The 26512-nt window shown below is 48.9% G+C and overlaps 1 protein-coding gene across 1 annotated transcript in view; it reads left to right on the forward strand.

The window, feature by feature from the left end:
- Positions 1-26512, forward strand: part of EIF5B (eukaryotic translation initiation factor 5B) — a 1211079-nt gene that overhangs the window by 783764 nt on the left and 400803 nt on the right. The window contains exon 14 of the mRNA XM_069636688.1: positions 23500-23641. Coding sequence (XP_069492789.1) covers positions 23500-23641 — 142 coding nt within the window. The remainder of the gene's footprint in view (positions 1-23499; positions 23642-26512) is intronic.

Genomic DNA, 26512 nt, shown 5'->3' on the forward strand with positions numbered 1-26512 from the left:
GACAGTGGTCTGTATAAATGTCTTCTCAGTGATCTCTCTATTAATTTAAAATAGTGTATTGAAAAGGTAACTTCATGAAAGGTTTAGAGTTTTTGGTGTTTATTTCCATCAATGTTGTATTACTCAACTTTCTCTAGTTAAAATAATCACCCCGATTTTAAAATGTTTCACTTTAGACTACTTTCTCAATCCCCACTTTCGGGACACTCCAATACATCAGTGAGATGTGACCCTTGGTAAAAATGTACATATTGCCCTTTAAAAGTCACCTAATTTTTTCAAATATGTATGGTGGACATGTCCTTTACGGTGAGCTCCCTGATGGAAGCACAGACCCTCACCAGTGACAAAACCACTGACACGTCTATTATCCCAATGATGAGCCCTACCAACATGCACAAAGTATTATTTTAGAGCCTTGGATGTGGCTACATTTCTATTACTAATGTACTTTTTCCTTTGTACACTTTTCTGATAATGTACTGAAAATGAAGGAGAAAGATTCATCAATTACTTTTCCGGAGTCAACATCAGCCTCACTCGCCTATCAAGTAATTATTTTGTACTTGTCCTTTAGATGTGAATGAACAATACATGCATGTTTTATGCTTGGAACTTATACTGAAATGTATCATCGTCTGCATCTCATGTTTTCAGTTTAATTTTACTTTTTCATTTGTATTAAAACAAGTAATATTTTATAGGGGGATGCTGGAACTTCAACTACAATCACTTCCTCTTTTGCAACAGGTCTAGAATATGAGGTAGGCATACTTGGTTTCCTTGCTAGAATGAAAGTAAATCCTACAAAGTATATATTTTGATACTGAAATGCATGTAAACTTGCACTGTTTCAATTGGTTCTAACATTACACTTCCTCCCTAATGCAGAAGAGATTTAAACGGAAACATTACAAAGCAAACAATTTTGATAGCAACATTATAATCACTATGTTTTGCAGGGTGATCTCAGATCACGTCCATGTGTCATCTCGAAAGGTTTTCAGATGAAATCTGAAATGTATATTATGACCAAATCACATACACAGTTTTCGAGGTTATGTTCATACGAATGTTCTATTTGTGTTGCAGCAACAAACCTTATAGTATAAGGTTCGCAATCATTTTAAACTACTTTGTGAGTTAAGTGCTCTGTGCGATCAAAGGGTTTACATTCCAGGTCGATTGACATTTAACTTTTTTTTAAGGATTCTTCTTGCTAAGGAATATACTCAAGATGTTGAATTAGAAGAGGCGCATGGACCAGAGGAATACATAACCCAATATGAAATACAATTGAGCATCACATTGGATTGGGAATACATTTTTATAATGTAATGTTTTGAAGTCCGTCAAGTTGGTTCTGTTTGTCGATATGTACATATGTTTGAGTTGAAAAGAAATGTGCTTGATTTAAACCATATAAAAATGCTTTTTTTTAAGCTTGATGTTGCGGTCGGCAAAGCGAAGGCCACGGTTTCGTACCGAATTAAGAAGAAAAGGGTAAAGAATAAAGCAGTTTGTTTTGGAGCAGTATTTCAGCTGATGTGTTAGTCATATTATGTTTTAGTTTGGGAAATCATATCTTCTGTATGTGTGCTATACATTGAGCATGTTTTTCTATATATCCGTTAGGGGCTTAGAAGCAAGAGGAGTATAAAGACTCAGACAACAAAAAGTTACCATGCACCATTGTTACTTTGTGGAAAATCACCCAGATGAAACTGAAAACAATGAAGATGCATTGCAATTGCTTGCAGGCCCTTTGACACAATCTACACCCTCTAAAAATGTTCCACCCGCCAAACATTCAATGTTGCCTATTTCTCCAATTCATGTGGAAATATCACAGCCTCAACTAACGGAGGCTGAAGCTTCAACGCAATTGACTGACGAATTTGCTCAAGATCTCAACTTCAGTACGCCTAGTTTGGGGGAATTATCCAACACCGTTGAGTCTCAAAACACACTACTGCAGGATGATTGGCTATTAAAGGAGCAAAAATATGTTGTATTCGACTGCTGCCTGCTAGAGATTGTGCAAATGATTAAATGTGATCATAAATTAAGAGCGAGCATATGCGGGGAGCCATTGGTGAATTTCTCTCGTGTATTAGAAGGCACCAACCTTAAAATCCAGGCCAGCTGTGTCCATCTGCATAACACATTTTCATGGTCTACTCAACCGATGCTCGGCAAAGTGTCTGCTGGAAATTTACTTTGTTCAGCAGCTTTACTGTTCAGCAGATCGACTTTAAGCAAGATTTCCAGTTTCTGTCAATTTGTGGGACTTGAGTTCCTTTCTAAAACTCAGTACTACAAATATCAGAGGGAATTCCTATTCCACGCTGTTAGTCATGCCTGGAAACCCGGACAGATGTCAAGGGACAGTGCATTCTCTGGCAAAAGTGTCAGGCTTACGGGCAACAGACATTGTGACAGTCCAGGATTTTCCGCTAAGTACTGCACTTATCACTTTCAAGACATGGAAAGTAAAATAATTGCGAGTTTGGTTATCATGCAGGTGTCTGAATGTACATCGTCTGTGGCCATGGAGAAACATGGTTTCATTAAATCCATCGAACATCTGGAATCCAGGGGAATGCAAATAGACCTGATAGCCACTGAAAGGCACTTTTGAATAGCCAAGGCCATGCGAGAGCAGTTTCTGCATCAATTTGATGTATGGCACGTTGCCAAATCAATAAGAAAATGACAGCTGCTGGTAAATAAAAAAGGGTTCGGGGGCGTGGCTTGAGGCTCCGGATGCCTTGAGATGCGGATGCCTCTCTAAAAGGTCAGTGGGATCACTTGGTTCCCAGCCATTAAATGCCCGTCAATTGCTATGATTCCGGCCTGAGAAGAACCTAGCTTGCTAACGAACACTTCGGGAAGCTGCCGACTGTTTCTGCACTGAAATCGGAACGGGGAAGCCCCCGTTAGCCCAGCTGAGGAGACCTGGCCCGGGGCAGTGAAATTGCGCCCAAAATGGCGGCCGCGGCAGGAAGCGGACTCAGGGCCTGGGCACCAAAATATGCAGCGTGAGCAGAATCCATGCTGAGTCCCTCCTACCCCCCTCCCCACCTGCCCTCCAGCACGGGCTGCAACTGCATTGAAGCAAGCCCCGAGAACTGCAGCAAATGCATCAGTGCGCCCGCTGCGCCTAATCCAGCCCTCTGCCCGGCTGCCAGATTCAGGAGGAAGAGCCACATCGGGCGAGGCGCGGGTGGGACCCAGTGGAGTGGGACCTCGGGCTGTGCCTTTGCCCTGCACCCCCCCGGGGCCTCGTGGCTGGGGTCGCGGGGGGACTCTGATCCGCCCGCCCTCCATAGCGGACCCTGCATCCTTCGCCTGACCTGCTCTTTGTCCGCACCTCGTCTGCCACCAGCAGAAGCCCCAACGCCTGCCAGGGGGAACCCAGTGAGACCCACCACCTGCAGCGCATGCCTCCGCCGGACCCTCTTCACTGCGGTCCCCCCGGACACATCAAAGCGAGCTGGGGGTCCTCTACCCCCCCCATGCAAAACCACTGACCCCCCCCCCCGGTCCAGCCTGTGACCGCCTGAACCGCGAGGGGCCGCAGAGGATCCTCGGCCCGCCCGCTGCCCCTTGCCACAGGCCCTCCGCCATGCCAGAGACTGCTCCGCTGGGAGAACTCCTCCACCTACAGCTGCGGCCACCCTGGGCCTCCCCCTCAAGGCGGCCACACATCACCAGGATCTCGAGGGGACCAAATCAGCACCTCCCTCCACCAGCAACCTGAGGCCCGAATAGTGGGACAGCAGACACACTCCCCCACCCATGGAATTGGGGCCTGCCGTGGGCCCGCCCGCCTGCCTTACATTGCAGACCCGGGTGGCCCCGGCACCTGCTCCCTCCCACGGCAGACGACTTCGGTGAGGAGCCATACCCGGGGTCCTGAGCGGGGGGGGCTGCGGAGGGGTCCCCCGGCCCGCCCGCCACCTACATCAGCCTCAACTCCTGACCCTGGCCCACACTCAGCTCTGACTTGGATCCGGGGTCAGCCCAACCACAGAACTCATCCCGCCTGCAGGGTCAGCCCCACCGCCAACACGGTCCCCCACAGACCCACCACACTAGCCTTCGGACCTTCAGGGGAGAAGGGAGGCCCGCGTGCCCCCCAGCACAGGCCCAGCATCAGCCAGGGCCGCCCCGCCACCGGACCATACTACACCTCGTGACCTGCAACAGGCCCGCAGATCTTAACAGCAGCCTGGGGGGGACCCAGAGCAGCCCCTCCTTGGCCCAACAGCCTACACTGTGGGCATCCCCCCCTCCACACACCATCCGAGGGCTACAGAGGCACGGCACCAGCCCTCCCTCGCCACACCCATCTGCCTGGCGGAAAGGTCCCGACCACACATCTGAAGCCTATGGACCTGCGCCACTACATGCAACACTGAAGGATCTGCCTGGACAGGCCCTCTTCATTAAAAGCAGGGAAACAGAGAACAGCAGGTAACCAGCAAGCCAAACCAAGTTGGCAAAGCAGCAGAAAACATCTCAATCATTGCAGTAAACCTCAGCAAACACCAGCCTACAGAGACTCCGGAGGGGTCTGGGTAACTGAGTGAATCGGCCCGAAACCCATCTCTTCGCTCCAATAACCCCCTTCGGCTACCCTGCATTAGGCGCTCTGCTCCCATGGCGGACACCGGCAGAGGTGGGCAGTGCCATGGCCCCAGCTTTAACCCGTCACACCAGCCTGAAATAGTCTAACCCTGACGTGAATCCAGACACCATCACCCACTTGGCAACCCGGCGGATGGAAACCGGACACACGCTGCAGTCAGCCCCAGGAGACCCAAGAGATGCAGCGCTCTCCACCAGCGGTGGCCTGACAGGCGGTATTGTCAAGGTAGGGCCTCCCCCCAGTACACCCTACAAGGCTCCACGCACCCAGCTGAGACGGAGAGGAGGTCACGGCCGAATTTGCCCCCCCCCCTTTCAACAATATCCTGCTGATAACACGCTCCCATGCAAACAGCGTCCCAGGTACCAAGATGTCCAAGCTGAAGGGCCCGAAGTCAGTGGATATAGCCAATTTACTGCACCTGAGGGAAAAACCCAAACATCCGGATCCCCCTCCACCACCTCCTCCCCCTCCCGACTGAGCCTTCCTCGCCCATAAGAGCCCAAGGACAATGGGCTACAAAAGACGATATCCAGGGCCTCCTAGCCGACATCAAAATGGAATTCTGCAACTGCATGTCAGAGGTCTCAACCAAGATAGATGGCCTGGACAACCGCGTTGAGGAGGTGGAACATAGGGTCGGGAACACAGAAGACCAAGTCCTGGAACGCACGGCCCAGATTGTAGAGCTGCTACAGAAAATCCATACTCTGGAGGACAATTCCGAAAATATGCATCGCAAACAGGAGGACCTGGAAAACAGAGCCCGCAGAAACAACATCCGTATCAAAGGAGTCCCCGCCTCGATCCCGGATCAATCCCTCCCTGCCTTCATCGGGGACCTTTTCCAAACTCTCCTCCCGGACTGCGATAAGTCACTAGTTCTGCTGGATCGCACTCATAGACTGTGAGGCTGCAGGAACACCCCGCCGGCGGCTAGCCTAAAGTGATCACCAGAGTACACTTTTTCTCGACGAAACAGGAAATTATGACAGCTAGCCACTCACAAGGCGACCTCCTATATCAGGGTGCTGTCAAACAGCTCTTCCAATACCTAGCCGCCTCCACAGTCCAACGGCAGAGAGCCCTTCGGCCCCTAACAACCTTCCTGCAGGATCGGAAAATCAAATATCGCTGGCTCTACCCAGCCTCGCTTCAGTTCACACTGGAGGGCCAAACGAGGGTAATTCACGCCCTGGAGGAAGCACGCAGTATCATGGGGGGTGAGCCCTCAACACCTGAGGAAGATGCAATTACCTCCCCGACAGATAAATCACGCAGCTCAACTCCGAGGCCCCAACACAGCTGCTGGACGAAAGTCCCAAAAGGAGGTAAACTTACTGCTGCACATGATGAGTAACAGACCACCAGCGCTCCATGCCCGAACCTGCACTCTTGGCACCCGGGCGTCCCACGCAATGGCCCCGCCGAGTGGATGGACAGTCCCTCTGGCCCGAAGCCCGTCGGGGCCAGCTTGGTTAACTTTTCTTCTTCCCCTTTTTCTTGTTGGGCTGGGATTTTCCTCCGCCCCCCTGGTAACTGGGCCACGGTTGGCCCTGATTTGGACAATGTTAAAACTCTGTTACAGCTGAGTCATGCTGACACTGGTCTCCCGGTGGACTCCCCTGAGCACAGGCTTTACACTCCCCCGCTGCCCACTTGATTACTAATGGCACCCCGCAGACCTCCCCACCAGCGCACACTAAACTACGCTACGTCTCATTGAATGTTGGGGGCCTGAACTCTCCCACGAAGCATAAATCCATCCTTAGACGCCTACAGGACCTTCGGGCCTCGGTGGGGTTCCTCCAGGAGACCCACCTCTTAGCCGCGGACTTTGCTAGACTGCGCTGCCGGCCATTCCCCACACAATATCCGACCTCTGACCCCAGCAAGAAAGGGGGCACGGCAATCCTGCTAGCGAAAAGCATCCCCTTTAAGGAGAAGGAGACTCTGCGTAGCCCAGACGGCAGATTCGTAGCGATTAAGGGGGATCTCTTTGGGCAACTCCACACACTGATCGCGGTCTACGCACAAAACGACAGTCAAGAGGCCTTCTACACAACCCTGTAATCCTCTCTCCTCCCCTTCCTAGAGGAACAGGTGGTCCTGGGTGGGGATTTCTTGGGGGTGCCCAACCCCTCACTCGACAGGACCACCAGGGGCTTCAGGTTAGCTTTGGGCCTCTGCCACCTGTTCATATCACTGGGCATGGTGGACACCTGGAGGATCCTTCACCCAGACACAGCAGACTACTCATTCTTCTCCCATGTCCACCGCTCCTCATCCCGAATAGACCTGATCCTAGCTAGCCCGCAGCTCCTGCAATTCACGGATGATGATGAAATCGGCGCGAGGGTGTTGTCGGACCATGCCTCAATTCTCCTCACTGCAAGGGTCTCGACCTGGACCCCCCAGAGAAGACACAAATGGTCTGTATATGAACCAATGCTGCACGATATGGCGGTGCGCGATGCCATAGCCACACATCAGCAATTACTTCAAGGAAAACCTCCCCCCGACCTCACCTCTACAGCAACGAGATGGGAAGCTATGAAGGCCGTAATCAGAGGGGAACTGATAGCTCAGGCTGCCGCATATACGAGGAGGCGAACCATAAACGGAAGCCAGCTAGAGAAGGAAATGACGGAGGCAGGTGCAACCTTAAAAAAGAAGTGGTCCTCCAAAGCGGCCAAAATGGTGAGGCTAGCTCTCACGAAACTGGAAGCTCACTATGCCGAGGACACGGCCCAGACCCTGCTCCGGACCAAGCAGAGCTACTATGTGCATGGCAATAAAGCCAATAAATATCTGGTGAGCAAACTAGCCAGAACCCGCCGACGGAACCACATTACCGCACTGAAAGACCCGAAAGGAAGAACCTTGTATGGTGAAGGGGCGAAACCCCAAGTAGCGGCAGCCTAACTGGCCGACACCTTGTCCTCAGCCCCCCCGCCTGCAGGCCCTCCAGGAACAATTTATAGCAGACGCCCAGCTACCACACCTCTCAGAAACGGACAGATCTGCCCTGGAAGCCCCAATTTCGACCGAGTAGGTGGAAGAAATACTCAAAACTCTGAAACCCATGGCCACCTCCAGACGGATTTCCTCCAAAATTCTACAAACTTTCGCCCCCTGCTGCTGCGCCCAATGACAGAACTCTTTCATTGTTTTCAGGACACAGGCACTATAGCGCCCTCTATGCAAGAGTCTACCACAATCATGCTACTGAAACCCGGCAAGGACCCATAGGAGTGTTCGTCATATAGACCGAAATCCTTGCTCAGTGTGGACGCTAATGCATACTCAAAGGTTCTGGCTAACAGGTTGGCGCAAATCCTTCCATCATAGATCAGGACCAGGCAGGGTTTATCAGAGGGAGAAGCACCGTGGACAACATCTGTCGAGCGCTTAATCTCATCGAAGTCGCGACCCAAGAATGACGGGGCCTGGCTAGACACCACCAAAGCTTTTGACAGCGTGGACTGGAACTTCATGCGCCTCACACTGGAGGCATTCCCATTTGGCCCGATTTTCCAGAAAATGGTGTTCGCAAACTACAAACCCCCGAAAACATCACTGCTGCTGAATCAGAACACCTCGTCCCCGATCCAGCTCTCGTGCGGGACGAGACGAGGCTGTCCGCTCTCCCCGCCGATCTTTGCTCTGGTCTTGGAACCATTCGCCCAAAGGACACGAGCCAACGAGCACATCACCGGGCCAGAAATAAACAGCAAACGATTTAAGATTTCCCTGTACGCCGACGACGTGATGATCTTCATCACCAACTGTCAATCTTCCTTGCCCGCCATCCTAAATGAGCTGGAGGCGTTCGAAAGAGTGGCTGGATTCCAGGTGAACTACCCCAAATCAGAGGCATTGGGCATCAACCTGGCACTCCCCTTATAGCCTCCCTTCAGACACTCTCCGCTAACATAGAGCACATCCTCAACAGCCTACCTGGGAATACGCTTCACAGTGGATCCGAAACAGTTCTACGCTGCTAATTTCCCCCGCTACTCAAGGAACTGGAGAAGGACCTCCAACGATGGGACAGTCAAGAAATTTCCCTATTGGGACTGGTCACAGCATGTAAAATGAACCTCCTCCCTAGACTGCTGTACCTGTGCTCTGCTCTCCCGGCCCCTGCCCCCCCAAAACCGGCCTTGGAACAATTACAAAGGAAGCTGGCAAAATTTGTGTGGAGGGGACGCAGAGCCAGAATTCCCATGAGGGTCATGACTGGGGCCGCGAAATGGGGTGGCTTTGGGCTGCCCAACCTGATGAACTACTTCTTGGCTGCCCAACTAGCGAGTGCTGCGGCCTTGGCGAGCCTGGAGACCACCACCAAAATGGTCACACATTGAGCAAACTAGATGCCGGCCACAACTATACTCCCTACTACATATCCCAGGGCCCCACCGGAGCCACGCACCACAGATGCTATCGTCCACCAAGGCGACCCTCGAGGCATGGACGAGGGCCCGGCGGAGGAGGAAGATGCCGGAGTCCACTTTCCCCGGTCATCTGGAACCCTGATTTCAGGCCAGGAATGGAGGCAGCTCGCTTCAGCCGTTGGACTGCAGTGGGCCTCCGATCCCTCTCCCAACTCTACAAAGGCAAGAACCCGCTCAGCTTCAAGGAATGCAAAGATCGCTTTCAGCTGATAGAAAGAGAGAGGTTTGCATACGTCCAACTTTGCCACTGGATCTCGCAGCCCACAGTCCGTCTGGGAGCCACCCGGGACCTCCACCCACTTGAACAGGCAATGGGGGGAAAGCACAGGCCGAGGTCGGATCACTAAAATATATCGCCTCCTCCAGGAGGACATGATAAAAGTTAGACCTCCATACATGCCCGGATGGGAGGCGGACCTGGGACACCACATAGAAGACCAGACGTGGGTGAAGATATGGTCTAGGATCAACTCGACATCCAGATGGGTTACAAACGAGGAATGCGCCCTAAAGCTCCTTCACCGCTGATACTACTCCCCAGTTCGCCTGAACCATTGCAACGCTGATATAGACCTGAGCTGCTGAAGACAATGCAGCGAGCGAGGTTCCTTTTTCCACATGTGGTGGGGATGCCAGACAGTGCAGTCCTTCTGGAGTGAGGGCCTGCATATCATTGAGGACATCACCCAGCGCAAACTACCAATGGACCCGGAGGTGATCCTTCTCGGGGTGGCGAGCGCAGACTGCTATCCCAAGACAGGGCGATCTGCCAAACTGCTTACACACTTACTGCTAGCAGCCAAGATCACAGTGGCGCGGAAGTGGAAAGCGCAGGAGGGTCCTCTTTTGGCCCTCTGCTGGATATGTTTTGGGAGATCTGGTGGCGGAGAAGGTCACACTGGCCAAGGAGGGGTCTCCCCACCGCTTCAACGACTGCTGGGCCCCAGTACTGGACTATCATTCCCGATTCCCGGCGTTAACATTTCAACTCTGCCTGGTATTGAACTTTCGGGGCCCCTATAGCCCTGACGGGTCTCCAACCCGTCAGAGCATCACAGACTAAAGGGGCGACGGGGGTGGGACCACCGGGAGGGGGCACTGATTAAGTCACATGCATATTAACTGTGAAGGGAGTCACAATAACAAATGTAATGCACAGTAAACGCTGTAACCATAATAAATAAAGTTGTTAAAAACAAAAAAAGGATTCGGAAAACCTTTTAAAGTGGTCTGTCTAACAGCAATTTTCTTCGGTGGGGCTCCAAAACTTGTGATGGATCTGTAGAAATTCTACTTGAAAAATGGCATTCATTGTTGCACTATTGTTCCAATATACACATGGAGAGAAATACAACATTTCCATGAATGTGCACATGGACCTTTATCGAAGGAGCAGGAACGCAAGAAGTGGTTTGCACCATGTTGTACTCCACACAAAGCACTTGAGAAGATTGTGTACAATAAAACGCTTTCAAGAGACCTGAAGGGACTCGCCGAATTCTGTCATACAGGAGATTTGGAAGTGTTCCATAATATGTGCCTAAAGTACAGGCCCAAAAGGTTGCATTTTGGCATAGATGGTATGGATGCCAGAACAAAACTAGCTGAACTTGCGCACAACGGGAACGTTAGGAGGGAACAAGTGAAAACTGCAGGAACTTTTGGGATGCTTGGTCACGTCATGGCCTTTACAAAACGAAGCAGACAACGGGTGGCTAAACCAATCTACCAGGAAATGGATTTTGAATTTGTGAAAGATCTGCCATTGACTGTGTTGGCCATGTATACTCGTGGAATGGCTCCTGATTTTGTTCCCAGGACACATACAATGCCACAGAACTTGCAAACAAGCCCTTTCCTCCAAAATTGTAACTTGTTAAAAGGTTGACTTGCAGATTTTAATGATTTATAGCTGTCTTCAAAATCTGCTCAAAATCACACTTTCCATATTTTCCCCAATGTTTGGACATTGTACAGGAACAATATAATGGTATTACACTTGCAATTTTAGTGCTAGATAATGTATTAAAAATATGTATTAACGCTGATATAATCGGGTTTATGATGCATTAATGTTTCTTTGACTTTTCCTTCATTTATATTGCTTATCCTCTGTCTATAAGACACATGTCTGTGGTTGCTATTGGTTCTATTGTTCAGATTAGAATTGCTTTGCATTTGAGTGCTGGACTGCCCATTTGGGTGGGAGAAAGACTGATCTACAAATGAATATTTTCCCATCTGTGAAAGGTACACTGAGGCTTGGTGTCTGTCAAACCCTCTGCTAGACCCAAACCCTATGCACATATGCAATCCATGGCACTTGCGCTGATGGCCTCCCCTTAGATGACCCAATAAGTCATTGCAATAAGGGATATGTTTTTTATATGGACAAAGTGGAGGTGGGTCCTGTCGACACTATAAGTTTGCTGAAAGGGCAATGGAAATGGGTAAAAAGGATGTCAATGCAGACATAGAATCTATCCTATGGCTCCAGTTGGCTACATGGATCAAAATAAAGACCCTCAGCAACAATCACAAACCGTTCTTGGTCCAGAGAACACTTAATATCCTACTTTCCTTCCCTAAATAGTACCCTCATACAGCTGTACACTCCTCTTATTTCAACTCCATGACAGTCAAGTACTTCTCCAGTCTGAGAGTGGGTGGCAGGTCTCTATCCCCTGCAGGTGCCTCCCTACACAAAAGGATCCATACCCCGGTCAGACTTCTGGAGCACCCTCTAGAGTTCCGCAAACTGGTAAAATATGTACACTCTACACTGCTTTCCCTTCTCCGGAAATGACCCAACTGCTTCAGTTACCACTGGTCTGATCCTCATGATTCCCAGAGGTTCCCTGGCCCATCCTCCGAGTCAATACTACTCTAACATACTAGCCACCTTGACTAAACTGGCAAAGTTTAGTCCAGACTGTGCCGAGGGTCGGTGAGTACTTGCATCACTTGCTGGTTTCCCCCCGGCACAACCAATCCCTTTTACACACAAATATCCAATAAAGGTATTCGATCTTGGCTGGGTTAGCCTGCGCTCCCTAGCTATTCTCAACTTTTGAAAACTGTTCTGATATAATAGTTTATTTATATAGCGCCTATACACAATGTGTTTCAAAGCGCTTCAAGGCAAGGGAGGGAACAAGCGAAAATACAATGAAATTCTTACAGGCCAGGAACAGTAAGGATGTGAAATTAACTATCATAATCCGCCTGAGGACATTTCAGATAGTGCAAGAGCTAAGACATAGATAAGGAAGGGAGGGGGAGAGTGGGAAGGAAATGGAAACAGACAGGCGACTACCGTACTGGGTCTGATGACATTTCTGGTAGAGCCAGAGAAAAATAAAAGGTGATAGAGGGGAGGAACAAAACGGGCGACTATCGTACTAGGCCTGACAACATTTCAAATAGTGTTGGGGAGGGGGGGGGTAGAGGAACTAGTAAGGGGAGGAGGGAAGGAGGGAGGAGACAGACAAGGTTGCTATCATACTAGGTCCAGGGACAATTTTGATAGAGTAAGTGCATAGAAGAAAGTAAGGGGAGGAGATGGGGAAAGGGAGAAGGGGAGAGAACAGAGAGTAAGCAGTCAGAAAGAGGGGAGAGCAAATACTATTGCAGAAGCCAGTAATAACACATAATGTTGCAAGCCAGGATACAAGATGAAGATGGGAACAGCATGATTCAGGGCCACCATGAGTACAAGATGCGAAGGAAGTCCAGCATGAGAGTTGAAAAAGGGTGACGCACCGTGAATCAATGAAGTCAATCAAAGTCAAATCCAGCATTGGCCACAAGACAGTACTGGTGGAATCAGAATGTGTCAGGACAGACTCCTGCAGAAGTAGGCTGGAGGGCGGCGGGAGGCCAAGGGCACATCCTACTCAAATAGTGGGAACCAATTCTTTATCGCCTCAAACCTCTTTCTGACTTGCTACAGCCTTCCCAAGAAGACCCGCTTTTTGCTTCACCTGCGCGATCGTGTGCTTTTACACACAGCTGTACTGTTGAGCACAAGGTTCCCCATTTCTCTGGGATGGTCTAGAAAGTTAGGGAACGACTCAGAAGAATTGTCTAATGCGCCCAGTGTGTTAACCCTTCGCTTTACAGGTTTTAACTGTGCTTTCCTCATTTGTCGCATTGGGAAACATATTGAATATATGCTGTATAGTAGAGTATTGTGTGTGGTAACTGTTTTCGCATAACTAACGTTTACTTGTGTCTATTGGTCCGGTCGACAAAAAATTAATAGATATCTTTCATATATACTTGTCTAAGAATAATTTGTGGTGTGTTGCTGTGTGTGCTCATTGTGGGCTTCCAATCACTCTCACCCTCCTGAGACTTGGTCTTCACCGCCTGCCAAGCTACCTAGCTTGCTCTGGCTTGTCCAGAAAGTTCCCCAGTTTCACTAAACCGAGGGTGGCCTCTTAAACTTCTGCCCATCTGGTCAGAATTTAGAAATCCATTTTAACAGCCCCCTACAGCACTTGTACACCCATAGGCTCCTCCTTCCATCCCCTATGCACTAGCACGGCTTATTGGCACAAGGCCTAGTCAGAGCTTGAATGTAACCTACCGTTTCAGAATTATTTTTCAGCAACCTGCATTCCCATTTCGACTTGTGGCGCTTTGAAATAGAATTGTGTTGTAGAATGCGCAGCACAAATGTTCACCTAGTGCGTCGTTTGGCCAGGTGACATGATGATAAACACTCTGGAGACCTATTAAGTATGAGCATGCAATATCACCCTGTCTCACATGATGGTAGAGAGGGCTGCTTCAAGTGCGCAAGGGCACTTGAACCGACATGCATGAATTATAGTAAGAGCCGTGCAATATAGGCCAGAAGTGTAAGTAGAAAACGAATGATTCAAGAGCGGAACAGGGACATAGTAATGATGCGTGGTTGGTAAATAGCACATTAGGAGTCGGGGTATGCTTTGTGCCATGAAAGACGAGGGAGAGGTGGGGTTTTAATTTAATTTCCTTACAGAGATGATCTATCCCCAGAGGTAACAGCAAAAATTGTCTGGATTGTTCTTACGTTGTAGCTGTTTGTAACTGTCCTTGGTTTTCTGAACATCTTGCCCGAAGCAGCGTCTTGTCCAGATTATTTTGTTTTGTTGTATTCTTTCCCAAAATCAAAACCTACCAGTCTCTGGCTTCAATCACTGAAAACTGGCTGCTTTTGTTATTTGGTCTTGAGCGAAAGTCAGCAACTGTTCGAAGGACACACTGTGTCAAATCCCCACAAAAAATAACATTTACTAAATTGAAAGTGGACATAAGAAAATGTAGTTTCCATTTCTGCAATCTGTTATTCGGAGCGGTTACTCAGCGTGACGAGTGAATGGAATGTCCAGACATTATGTAAGCTCAAAAAAACATAACATTTTTGCAATTAATAATGGCATGTATGCTGTATGCATAATGACTAATTCAGCAGCAGGCCAAAGAATTGACACATTAAGTTATGTTGAATGATATTTATATCGCGCACTATAAAAAAGCGAGTGCGTAACTTGCGGTTTATCTGTCTAGTAACGATTGTTATTTGTGGATAGTTTGAAGAGGAATGAATAGAGGTATTATTTTTTTTTTGGGCGTATTGCTTATTGGCCTTGCACACCAATATATTCTGTGCAGAGTTATGGGTTGTCAGATGGACCATATTGTGATGATTATTCCACGAAGACCCGCAACCACAACCTGTATGCAGGATAATGATATATGCATCGCTTTGTCCCATGGGATATCCTGGTGTGCTGTCACCGTTACATCCTTGTGCACCATAAAGTGGGGGTTAGGGGATGAACCTTTTCCCTGGGCACTTGGTTCTCTTTTCGAACACTAATCTTACCACTTCCATTATAATGCCATCTGTCTGTGGTTCAACATAAAACGTTACAATCTCTGTCCTTATTTTCTGGTAGGGCCCGCTATGTGAAGCGGGTGCATTGTGTTCTCCATCCCATTGGTAGCTATCCCTACTTCACAGCGCTAACCTTTCATGCATGTCGTGGTCTCAACTACTCCCCCATGTTGTCATGTCTGTGTTCATTCTGTGTTGTTTGCGTTTATGATTAGGTTTCATCCGGTTATGAGTTATACAGTAAATTTATATTCAATTACAGAATGGCTACTAAAATATATTCTTTTATTCTGTTACCTGCACAACTATATTGTACTGTTCTGCGCATGTCATAATTTCCAGCTACCGTTGGGTGGATTCTTCAATCAACATTGGCGGATAATCATAAACTGTGCTAATTTGATAACCGGTATGTGGGACGACCAACGGCAACCGATCTGCCTTTTGGGGGTGCCAGCAATAAGGAGCAACCTGTCCGCGTTTATGATGTAAAAACATGCTGAAGCGAAAGCGTTGCGCTTGAAAGTGTAAAGAATCCATATCTTCTCATGAACGGAACACCATGTACGTCATTAGGAAGTTTTGTTGGTGTAACATTAGGACACACATGAATTGGAGTACAGGGATTGTTCGTTGATCGCAATCGGTGTATCATGAGGAAGTTATAAAGAACATTCGAAGCATGCAATGTTCACTAGCTATAACTTGTATTGCTAAAACAAATTGTTCATTTTGTGGACTTAATCTCCTCTTGTGAGAGTTCTTTGCAAAATAAAAGCACTTGCTACATTGCAGACTATTGAGGTTTTTTTAAATGAATGTTTTGCTCTCCTATTTGGGACAAGAAAGAAAAGTTACTCTGTGAGGTTGTGTGCGTTTATCTTCCTGGTTCTGCGTTAAGTAACGTTATGGCATGGGTGATGACTGGGCACGTTTGGCTATGCTGGCCACGAACGTCATGAAAATAGGTAGAGCATATCGTTTGGACTAGTGATGTCAGTTTGAGGTGCAGGCGATCTGTATTCTTGCCGCGAGAGTACTTGAATTTAGGGCGATGCATCAACGGATAAGATTCCTGCAAGAAGGCTGCGTCCAACTCTTTGTTTTCGCTTGTGCACAAGTGAGGAAATCTAAGGTAATATGCATAGGAATTCTTTTTAAGATCAATTGCAGTATTCTTAAAAATACATGCCTCGGTGGCTAGCGCGCAAGCGATGCGGACGTGAGCCGAGTGAGCTCCCGTAAGCGCCGACACAATCCTGTACTTTTATCCTGATTCCTGGGGACATCGAGCGACATCAACGCCACGATTGTACCCGTGAAGCTGTGGGCTACGACCGGCTGAAATCCGGGCCGTCGTCTGCCCGTTGGGAGGGCCATAATCTGCAATTTACTGAAGGCCGAGGGCCCCGAACTGCGAAACCAAGATGGCCACCGGAGCTTGAGGGCAGACCACCTCCTGTCTGATTGGGGCTTGAAGCGGCCTGGTACGGTGCGGCACACGCAGTGGACACTGACTTTTCTTACAACCGGAGGTCGCCCGGACAAACGGCTCCTGCTCTTGGGCTGTCTCGACCCAGCCCCGAGTGGTGGAGGACGGCAGCGGCCTGGCCCGACAGTGCTAGAGGTAGGTGGGATTAACTCTCCCCCCCCCCATACAGACGGTGGAGTCGTGGGACCTGCGTGTTGGAAGGTGCTTGGAGGACCCCGAGGCCTTCCACCTGGCCTGTTGCGGGGCTGCGACACGATACACCGGAGCAGATCCGGAAGGGCGTAATTAGCACTGTTCGACCTACCGTGCCGGACGCCCCACGCCTCCCCGGAACTATGGGGAAAGAAAGGCAGAAGAAACCCTCCACACAGAGCAGCATGGACCAATTTGCCGTCGCCACCACCCCGGCCCCGGCGGCCCCAGCAACGCGACCGAACTCCCCCAATGGGGAGGCCTCTCTTTCTCTCCATGATGTAATGGCGGCCATTGCTAATTCCCGATCCTCCATGGAGACCAAAATAGATAGCATGGCGGCAGACGTCTCCTTCCTACGCCACGACCTACAGAAGCTAACCTCCAGAACGGGAGAGGCGGAACACCGTATTTCTGAAGTGGAAGATAATATAGGCGGGATTAACCGCCAATTGTCCCAGGCCTTAAACCGCCTTAAGACCCTTGAATCAAGAGTGGAGGATGGAGAGGGGCGATCCCGTCGCAATAATGTCCGTATCCTGGGTCTGCCAGAAGGGGAGGAGGGACAGTGTATGGAGCTGTTCTTGGAGCAGTGGCTTGTAGACATCTTCGAGGCCACATCCTTTTCAAAGTTCTTCTCAGTGGAGCGGGCTCACAGAATGCCGGCGGGTAGACCACCCCCGGGTGCCCCGCCACGTACTATCATCGCCCGCTTCCTCAACTACCGAGATAGGGATGCCCTCCTGCAACTGTCGCGGGCACAAGGCTCGATTACCCATAACGGCTCCCGAATCGCCTTTTTCCCGGACTACACCCGAGAAGTGCAGCGGGCACGACAATCGTTTGAGCCACTCAAGAGACAGCTGGCCCAACTAAATGTGAAATATGGCCTGCTCTTCCCGGCTCAACTGAAGATATATCATGGTGGAACCACGGTTCATTTCAGCGACCCGCAAGAGGCATGGAAATGGGCGGAGGCCCATATAGAAGGTGATTGGACTGCGAGACCGAGGAGACCGAGAGGAAGACCGAGGCCCAGGCACGCCTCCCCGAGGGGAAACCCGGAGAGGAATGAACAGGGGGTCTTGGACCCCGATGCAGATCAGCGAGAACATTGTCCGGACTGTCGCCCCTTTGGCCCAGTAATAGCGCTCTGAAGTATTCTTTCTTTGTACTCTTAAGCCGGACGCATGAGTAGTCCACCATGGAAGATGTTGACACTGGCGCATGGGAGGGGACTCTGGAGGAGCCTCGAAACCCCCCCCCCCCTAGCCGAACTTCCTCCTTTCCTTCTCCTTTTCCCTCCCCCCCCCCCCCCCCCCCCCTCTTTCTTGTTCATCTAGACCCGGCTCTAGGGTCTGGGTTTTTGAGCTGCTACCTTAAGTTGAAGGTCCAGCTATGTTTGGGCGACAGGTACTTCGTGTTGGGGTGGAGTATAGGGTGGGGGTAAGTTGGGAATGTTTGAAAGTTTGTTTGTTACTTCAAGACTGTCATATGGTTATAAGGGACATGAACCACTGTCTTTGGTCGAAGTTACCACTCCACCATCTCTCACTGATTGTTACAATCGTACAGACCCCCGGCATGTGTGATAGATATCCTGTGCACAGACTCACGGGACACCCATGCGACACACCAAATCCCTGAAGTTCCTCACCTGGAACGTAAATGGGATGGGGTCCGGGATTAAACGGCGCCTGCTTAGGCAATTTTTAAATAGACACTCCCCTGATGTGGCCCTTTTGACAGAAACCCACCTGGCAGGATCACACTGTGCCTTTTTTCAGAGGAGTAATTACCACCTTGCCCTTCAGGCGGGGTACACAATGGGCTCCAGGGGCACCCTCATCCTGATACACAAGCGCATTCCATTTACTCAGCAATTGGTTGAGCGTGACCCAAGGGGTCGATACGTGTTCGTCATGGGGACCATCTGGGGGTCAGACGATGGCCATTGCCGCAATTTATTCCCCACCTGGGTTGGGACAGGAATTACTGGACGATCTTACTACCCTTATAGGGAAACACCATCCTGATACGTTCATTCTGGGGGGTGATTTTAATGATACCATGAATGATAACTTTGACCGTTCCCATCTCCGAAATCGCAACCCTGACACCTCGACTAGATTGGCCAATTTTGCATCGGCCCTTGGGCTCCGAGATGTATGGAGAGAGTTACACCCGACTGATAGGGAGTACTCCTTCCATTCCGGCGCTCACGGCTCCATGTCCAGACTGGACTACTTCTTCTTGCCACATACCGACCTCCATAGGGCAATGTCCGCAGATTTACTCCCCCGGGGCATTTCGGACCACTCCCCCCTCTTAGTTGAATTGCGTATGCAGGGTCCCCTTCCCCCTAGAACGTGGAGACTTAACAATTATTATCTGGGGTGCCCGGAACTGATAGATCGCCTGGAGGAAGTTTCTGGTGAATATTTCGAAATTAACGAGAAGTCGGTGGACAGCCCCGTGATATTATGGGAGGCCTATAAAACAGTGCTAAGGGGTGAAATCCTTTCTTGGACGACACATAAAAGAAACACCCGGTTCCGGGAAATATTAAAGGCCGAAGAGGAAGTGAGAAACAGGGAGATTGAGCATATATCCGATCCTACGCCCGAGACCCACCGATCCCTCCAGCGCGCCCAGGAGTGCCTCCGTAACAGAACGATGGATGACGCCAAGCAGGCCCATTGGCAGGCTAGGGCGAGGGTGTATGAACTTGGGGATAAGTCGGGTAAACTGCTCGCTTGGTTGCAGGGGAGAGACGAGGGGCAGCGCCATGTCCGGGAAATTGTCACGGCACAGGGCGACACCCAACACTCGGACTCTGGGATTGCCGAGGCCTTCGCAGAGTTTTACGCAGATTTGTATCGGGCTCCGACCTCACCGTTAAACCCCTGCCTCCTGGATGAGGTGACGCTGCCGACCCTTTCGGCGCAACAGAGGGACCAGCTGGACTCTGCTTTATCAGAGGCTGAGATTGCAGAGGCACTGTCTCAGCTCCAGTCGGGAAAGGCACCGGGCCCGAACGGATTCCCAGTTGAAACTTGGCAGAAGTTAGGAGTAGACAAAATGGCCGCTCCTCTACATAGGATGTTTCTTGCTGCCCGGGAACAGGGTACCCTCCCACCAGATCTTTGCAAGGCCACTATTGTGGTCATTCCCAAGCCTGGCAAACCTCCACATGATTGTGCTTCTTATAGACCTATATCGCTGATTAACGGGGAAGCTAAGGTCCTTGCTAAGCTATTAGCGAATCGGTTGCAGTTAGTCACATCCTCCCTGATCCATCCGGATCAATGTGGTTTTATGCCTGGCAAATCGACTCGGATGAATCTGCGCCGCCTCCACTTAGCATTGGAGAGATCCCCGATTATAAACGAACCCTTGGCCTTGTTGGCAATCGATTTTGAAAAGGCGTTCGACTCCATTCGATGGGACTGCCTTTGGGAAATGATGCGCCGCATGGGGTTCGGAGAGGCCTATTTAGGCTCGGTGCAGCTACTTTATGTTAACATCAAGGCGGAAGTGAGAGTGAATGGCTGGTCCTCTGGGTCCTTCCCCCTGGGCCGTGGTACGCGACAGGGATGCCCATTGTCCCCTCTTTTGTTCGCCCTTGCTATCGAGCCATTAGCTCTTTGGCTTCGCCAAAACTCCGCCTGGAGAGGATTCAGATGGCCGGAGGGACACGAGGATCGTACATCCCTGTATGCGGACGACCTCCTTGTGTACCTGGGTGACCCATCAACATCCTCTGCCATTGTAACGCAAATGTTAGTCCGCTTTGGGGAACTCAGCGGACTCAGAATCAACTGGGGGAAATCAATCCTCTTTCCGGTGAAGGGTGGGGAACAGGCAATCCCCCAGGACTGCCCGTACCGGGTGGAACGACAGGGGTTTCGTTACCTGGGAATATGGATATCCGGGGATTTAACAAGCTATATAAAGAACAATCTCCGACCAATCACAGACCGCTTTATTATTGATGTCCGGCACTGGAAACTCCTCCCCCTGACACTTATGGGAAGAGCGGCACTTTTTAAAATGATGACCCTTCCTAGATTCCTCTATGTCCTTCAAAATGCCCCACTTAAAGTCCCCGACTCGGAGTTCTACCAAGTGGAGACACTTCTCAGAGACCTCATATGGGGGGGAGGCCAGTCACGAATTGCGTTAACTACACTCCAAAGATCTATTTGGGAGGGAGGAATAGGAGTTCCCCGCCTTCAAACGTATTACTGGGCATCACAACTGGTGGTGATTAATGACCTTCTCCACGGGGACCGAGACCTGCCCCATATACGGGCTGAGATAGCCACCATGCGCAACACTGACCCCCTGCTTCTCCTCTATCAGCCCCTCTCGAGAACCTCCCCGCCCACAACCACTACGCATATGATCACAGTGTGGAGACAGGCACACCGATTCATTGGGTGGGAAAATAAAGCTACTAGAGCACAACCCCTCTGGCGGAACAACAACCTAGCTGAGACCCAGAAGTTGGAGCCGTGGCCTAGGTGGGTGAACGCGGGGATTGCCAGGATTGGGGATATGCTTACACAGGGGTGTTTGGCCTCATTTGATGACCTACAATTGCGATTCCAGATTCCGAATACGGAACATTACCATTACATTCGCCTCGCCCATGCTTTGAGACCCTACCTGACAGCAGATACACAGTTACCGGACTATACCCCCATAGAGCGTAACATCCTTCCGGCGCATATCCCTACCAAATGCACTTCCATCCTTTACAATGCTATATCCTCCTTTGCTACCCCCGAATTGAATGAACTAAAGGCAAAGTGGGAAGTAGACGTGGGGGTGATAGATCCTGAGGATTGGATACAAGTCCTTATGCATCCCCGGGAAATCGCCATTTCCTCTAGGCTTCGACTAGTGCAGTTGAAAATACTACATCGGGTTTATTACCCTAGGACACGTCTATATGGCTGGAAACGGGCTTCTAACCCAAACTGTTTGCGGTGTGGGGATGGGGAAGGGACCTTTATTCACATTTTGTGGCTGTGTCCCCAGATACAAACTTTTTGGAACGCATGCTGTAGGGAACTCTCCCGAGTTCTGACTCGCACCATACCACTGGACCCAGGGGCTTTGCTTCTGGGCGTGCCCGATGAGATAGAAACTAATAAGTGGGAAAGATTGCTCTTACACACGGCGATGGGGCTGATTAAGCGCAATATAGCGCAGAAATGGGGTGCCCCTGACTCCCCAACGCTGGAACAATGGAAATTAGATATGGACATATGCGCTATGATGGAGCGTAGGATTTACTCGGCGCGAGGCTGTCCCAACAAAGCGTCGAAAATATGGGACAGGTGGGAGGAAGGTGTGGCCTGAGTGTCCCATGTACAGGCGGGGGAATGTGCACTGGGTGCTTTGTTTTGTGCTTGTACCATACTATACATTATTACATGTGATGAGATGATCGCTCAACTGTTGATGTTCTGGGTACCTTTTCTGATTGTGAACGACTATGACAGTCTGGAGTTGTTTTTGTTTGCTTGTTGCTTTGTTATTGTGACCACTGTATTATGTTAATAACAATAAAATACTATATAAAAAAAAAAAAAATACATGCCTCAACAATCTGGACAATAATATTTCAAAGCAAACTTCCCCTTTAATGTCTAACTTGAATTACTGGTGTTTCTCTGGGTGGACCCATTGTATACTTATATCACTCTCACACCCTTCCTAAAACAAAGCTTTGACCTCTCTACTACCTCACCTTGATTGAGTTTGGCTACCCTCTGTCTTCCCTTTTTATCAAAATAGAGTGGTCTCCCAAAAATCTCCCATCGGGGCTGATTTTTGGAAATCCATCTTAACACATAGTCACTTCTACTTTAGAGCACTACTTTATCCTAGCAGGCCTGTCTGGAGAGTTTACCTGTCTTCCCCACTGGCGTTCAGGACTCTAGTTTACCTGCTACAAGCATGTTCAGGTCAAAGTATTGTGTGCAGCATACTTTGGATCTGCCAGTATGGATTCTTGACAGAAGCCCTCAGTTTTGAAAGGCATGCATTTAGTTGAAAGAGCACTATAGAAAATGCTCACATAGCTGCCATTTCTGCCAACCCCATTTTTGGCATATTCTTAATCCTGGGAAGCGGTTAACAGGTAATATGAATACACATTTTACTTCGATGTTGCTTGACCCCCCTCCTTTTACTGCATCCATCCATTGTTTTATTCCTAAAGCTAACTTCTTAATGGAGATTCATTGCCATACTTCAATATTAATTGAGGAACTGTCTGGTGAGGTACGTCAGTTAGTGGGGATGTGGTTGGGTTCTGGAGAACCTGAGGTATGTACATGCAGTTCTCGCCTCCCTATACATTTACCATCATTTTTTATAATGTTAGTTTACTAGATGGTTGTCTATCTGCATCTGCTGACTAGAGCAGTGGAATATTTATTGAAAGTGATTACCTATTTTTTTATCCAACCTTTGCTTTCATTTATCAAGGTTCCAGTTCTCAGTATAGTGCCTCCTCGTGAGTAGAATAGCATATAAAATCATGAACAGAGTACCACATAAGATCATTTTTATAAGATATGTTGTGGTGAAACTGTTTAAAGTGTCAAATTGGATCCCCCTACCAGTGTGTGCCATATGTGTCCTTAATACATGGTGTCCCATAATGCACATGCCTTCACATCCTCCTCTTTTAATGTTCAGATAAATGCTTTTGCATTGATAATGTCTTAAAAAGCGTCCTTTCCCTTTTCCTACCCATTTCACATTTTTAATCTGCTCAAACGCTATCACCTCATTACAGTAACTTGAGGAATCGAGGAAGCTCTCTGTGTGATATTGCCATTCTCGTTGTGGATATCATGCATGGTCTGGAACCGCAGACTATCGAATCTATCAACCTGCTGAAGACCAAGAAGTGTCCTTTCATCGTAGCTCTGAATAAGGTGAGACTTTAGATTTTTTTTAATCAAAATATTTACTGTGCTGTTTGCTCGAGCACCTAAACGTTGGTGATTCAATGATTTATTAAGTTATGTGCCTATTTTTTTATGTTTTTCATTTGACTGAAAAATGATTTTGATTCTCATGAGCATCTGGTCCTTCTTTTTTGAAGGACGAATGCTGCCCTGTATTTTATAGTCAAACTAAGCATTTGTCGATTGAGAAACCTAGCAGTAGAGGCAGCTTAGAACTGAACATATTTAGCAAGAGATTAAGTGTACATTTCAGGAACAGTTTTGTATCTTTAACCTACTGGTACACAGTTTTCTTGTGTTGGATGGATAACTGAAGGGTGAATATGATGTAAACCGCTCCAGGGGTCTAAACACGATTTAGTGAAACTAGCTGTTGTGATCTTTTTGGTGAGGTGGGTCTAGACAAGCAGATGGTGTAGATTGCTATGGACGAAGATGTTGGTGATGAAATGGAGATGGCTTTTCAGGATTCTATACTATTTGTGTTTAAATAAGAGAAAGCTTGTTGAGTGACATTTCTTGGTTTGGGGGATGTACAGACAACCGTTATTTGCTGTCTTGGTGCAGCTGCTTGCAGCTATGAGGTTTCCCCCATTGAGGCTTTGTTGTAACTAGAAGTGCCGTAAAGCTTTCAAATGATTAATCTTTAGTTTTGATTTACTGAGGAAATTTTAAGGAGACTTCATCAGTATTGAAATGTGGCTTCACATTGAGAGATGGTAAGGCAGGTGTAAAAAATCATTGTTTCAAGAAGAACTGTGTAGGTTGGGGGAGGGGGGTTTGATTTATTTCAGATATTGAAACACCAATTGAAGATATCTATACAAATTATTTGAGCAAGTGTTTGCTTTTGAAATACAAAGAGCAAAGTAATAAATGATATGCAAAATGAAAATACCACATACAGAAAATACAACTTAAAGATGCCTGAAAGCTTTAAAATGATAAAGTAAGGACTTGACACTCTTGATGCATTCGTACATAAAAAGAAGAAACCCCTTACAGTCAGAGTAAGGGTACATAATCCAAAATTATACATGTGAACCATGTAGGATCAGTATATATGGTTCAGAAGGTTACATATGAGTCATGTAGGGACGACGTAGCCAAAGCGTAGCTTAAAACATTATGGCATTTAGTGATAGACGATCACATAGCAATGCGAGTAGAGTGCTCGCTTTGACATTCGTACAGAGCCTGCCGTCCCAGGTTCGCATCCCGGCGGGGCCAAACTCAGCCTTTCCTTCCGAGGTCGATAAATGAGCACCACACGTGGGTAAATAATAAGCAGCGCTCGGATACCTGAGGGTTCGTAGAGCTATATAAATGCAAATTATTATTATTATTACTGCACCTTCATCAGCGCCAGCATTAGTTCCTTGTTGACCCTGCATACATTTCTACGGGAGAAAAGCTCTTGGGGCAGTAGAAGATAAGTGTACACCAGAGGGATCTTTATTTGGATTGCACCCACTGTCCCCTTTCACTTATCAGAGTCCAAGCAGGATGATGAGGGCAGAATGGTCTTGGTACATGGGCTGCTAGAAAATAGCGAGATATGCTTTATAAAAGCATAAGCACCGAATCACGATGCTACAGCATTCTTCTGGTCGCTGTACTTGAGATTGTCTACATATAGGGGGTGGCATGGGTTTAGGGCGGGGGCTTTAACTGCGCCCTTGTTTGGATAGATCGTACAGGAAATACCAGAGCCCCGCAACACCGGCCAAGGCTCTCAGATCCCTACTGCAACATCTGCAATTAGCTGATGTTTGGAAGGAGAGGCATGGCAAGGCGCGTGGCTACTCCCACTTCTCAGCCCAGCATGGCGTACATACGTGTATAGAATATGTGTTCACTGGGAAATAGACTTTGGACTATCATAATCAGCCTGGCGACATTTCAGATAGTGCAAGGAACAATTAAGGAGAATAGGGGGGAGGGAGGAATGATACAAACAAACCGTAACATTTCTATGCCTGATGACAATTGATGTAGTGCATGAATAACAAGAGGAGGGTGGAGGGGACTGTAGAGAGAGGGAGGAGGAGAGGAACAAACAAGCGACTATCATAATAGGTCAGACGACGATTCAGAATAGTGCAGGGGGAGTGGGAGGAGAAGACAAGGAGGGAAGGGGGGGAAGACAAATGATGGGAGTAAGTGCTAATGGACAGAAAAAGGGGGGGGTGAAAGGGGAAGGTGACTGCAAGACAGACAGAGAGGGGAAGGAGAGGGGTGGGGGGGAGAGGGGGAAGGTGGCTGTGAAGACAGGCGACTACGATTACTATGCCTGCCGGCAATTGAGGTAGTGCCAGGCTTCAACAAGACAGAGGGAGGCAGGTAGGTGGATAGGGCAGGTGGATGAGAAAAAAAGCGGCTACGATTACTATGCCTGACGGCAATTGGGGTAATGCCGGAATTTAACAAGAGAAAGGAGGGGGAGGAGAGGGCAGGTGGCTGCGATTACTATGCCTATTGGCAATTGAGATAGTGCCTGAAATTAACAGGAGGAGGGAAGGTCATGGGAAGAAGGGGGCAACCAAGGAAATCACAGGGGGCATGGGGGTCAGAGGGGGGGCACAAATACAGTTGCAGGGGGCATGTGGTTGGTTGGGGGGACACAATCAAAGACACAGGGGCCAAGGGGGTGTGCGGTGGGCACAATCAGTCACAGGGGGTTAGGTGGTGGGTAGAGGGGCACAAGCACGCTCATGGGGGTTGTTGGGGGGGGCAACAAGCACAGTCACAGGGTGTATGGGGGTGCAGGAGGGCACAAGCGCACTCGTGGGGGTGTGGGGGGCGACTGCGGCATACCTTGGTGGACAGGGGTAGACC

Source organism: Ambystoma mexicanum, chromosome 7p, assembly GCF_040938575.1.
Source record: "Ambystoma mexicanum isolate Mex_15411 chromosome 7p, UKY_AmexF1_1, whole genome shotgun sequence".
Lineage (NCBI taxonomy): Eukaryota > Metazoa > Chordata > Amphibia > Caudata > Ambystomatidae > Ambystoma > Ambystoma mexicanum.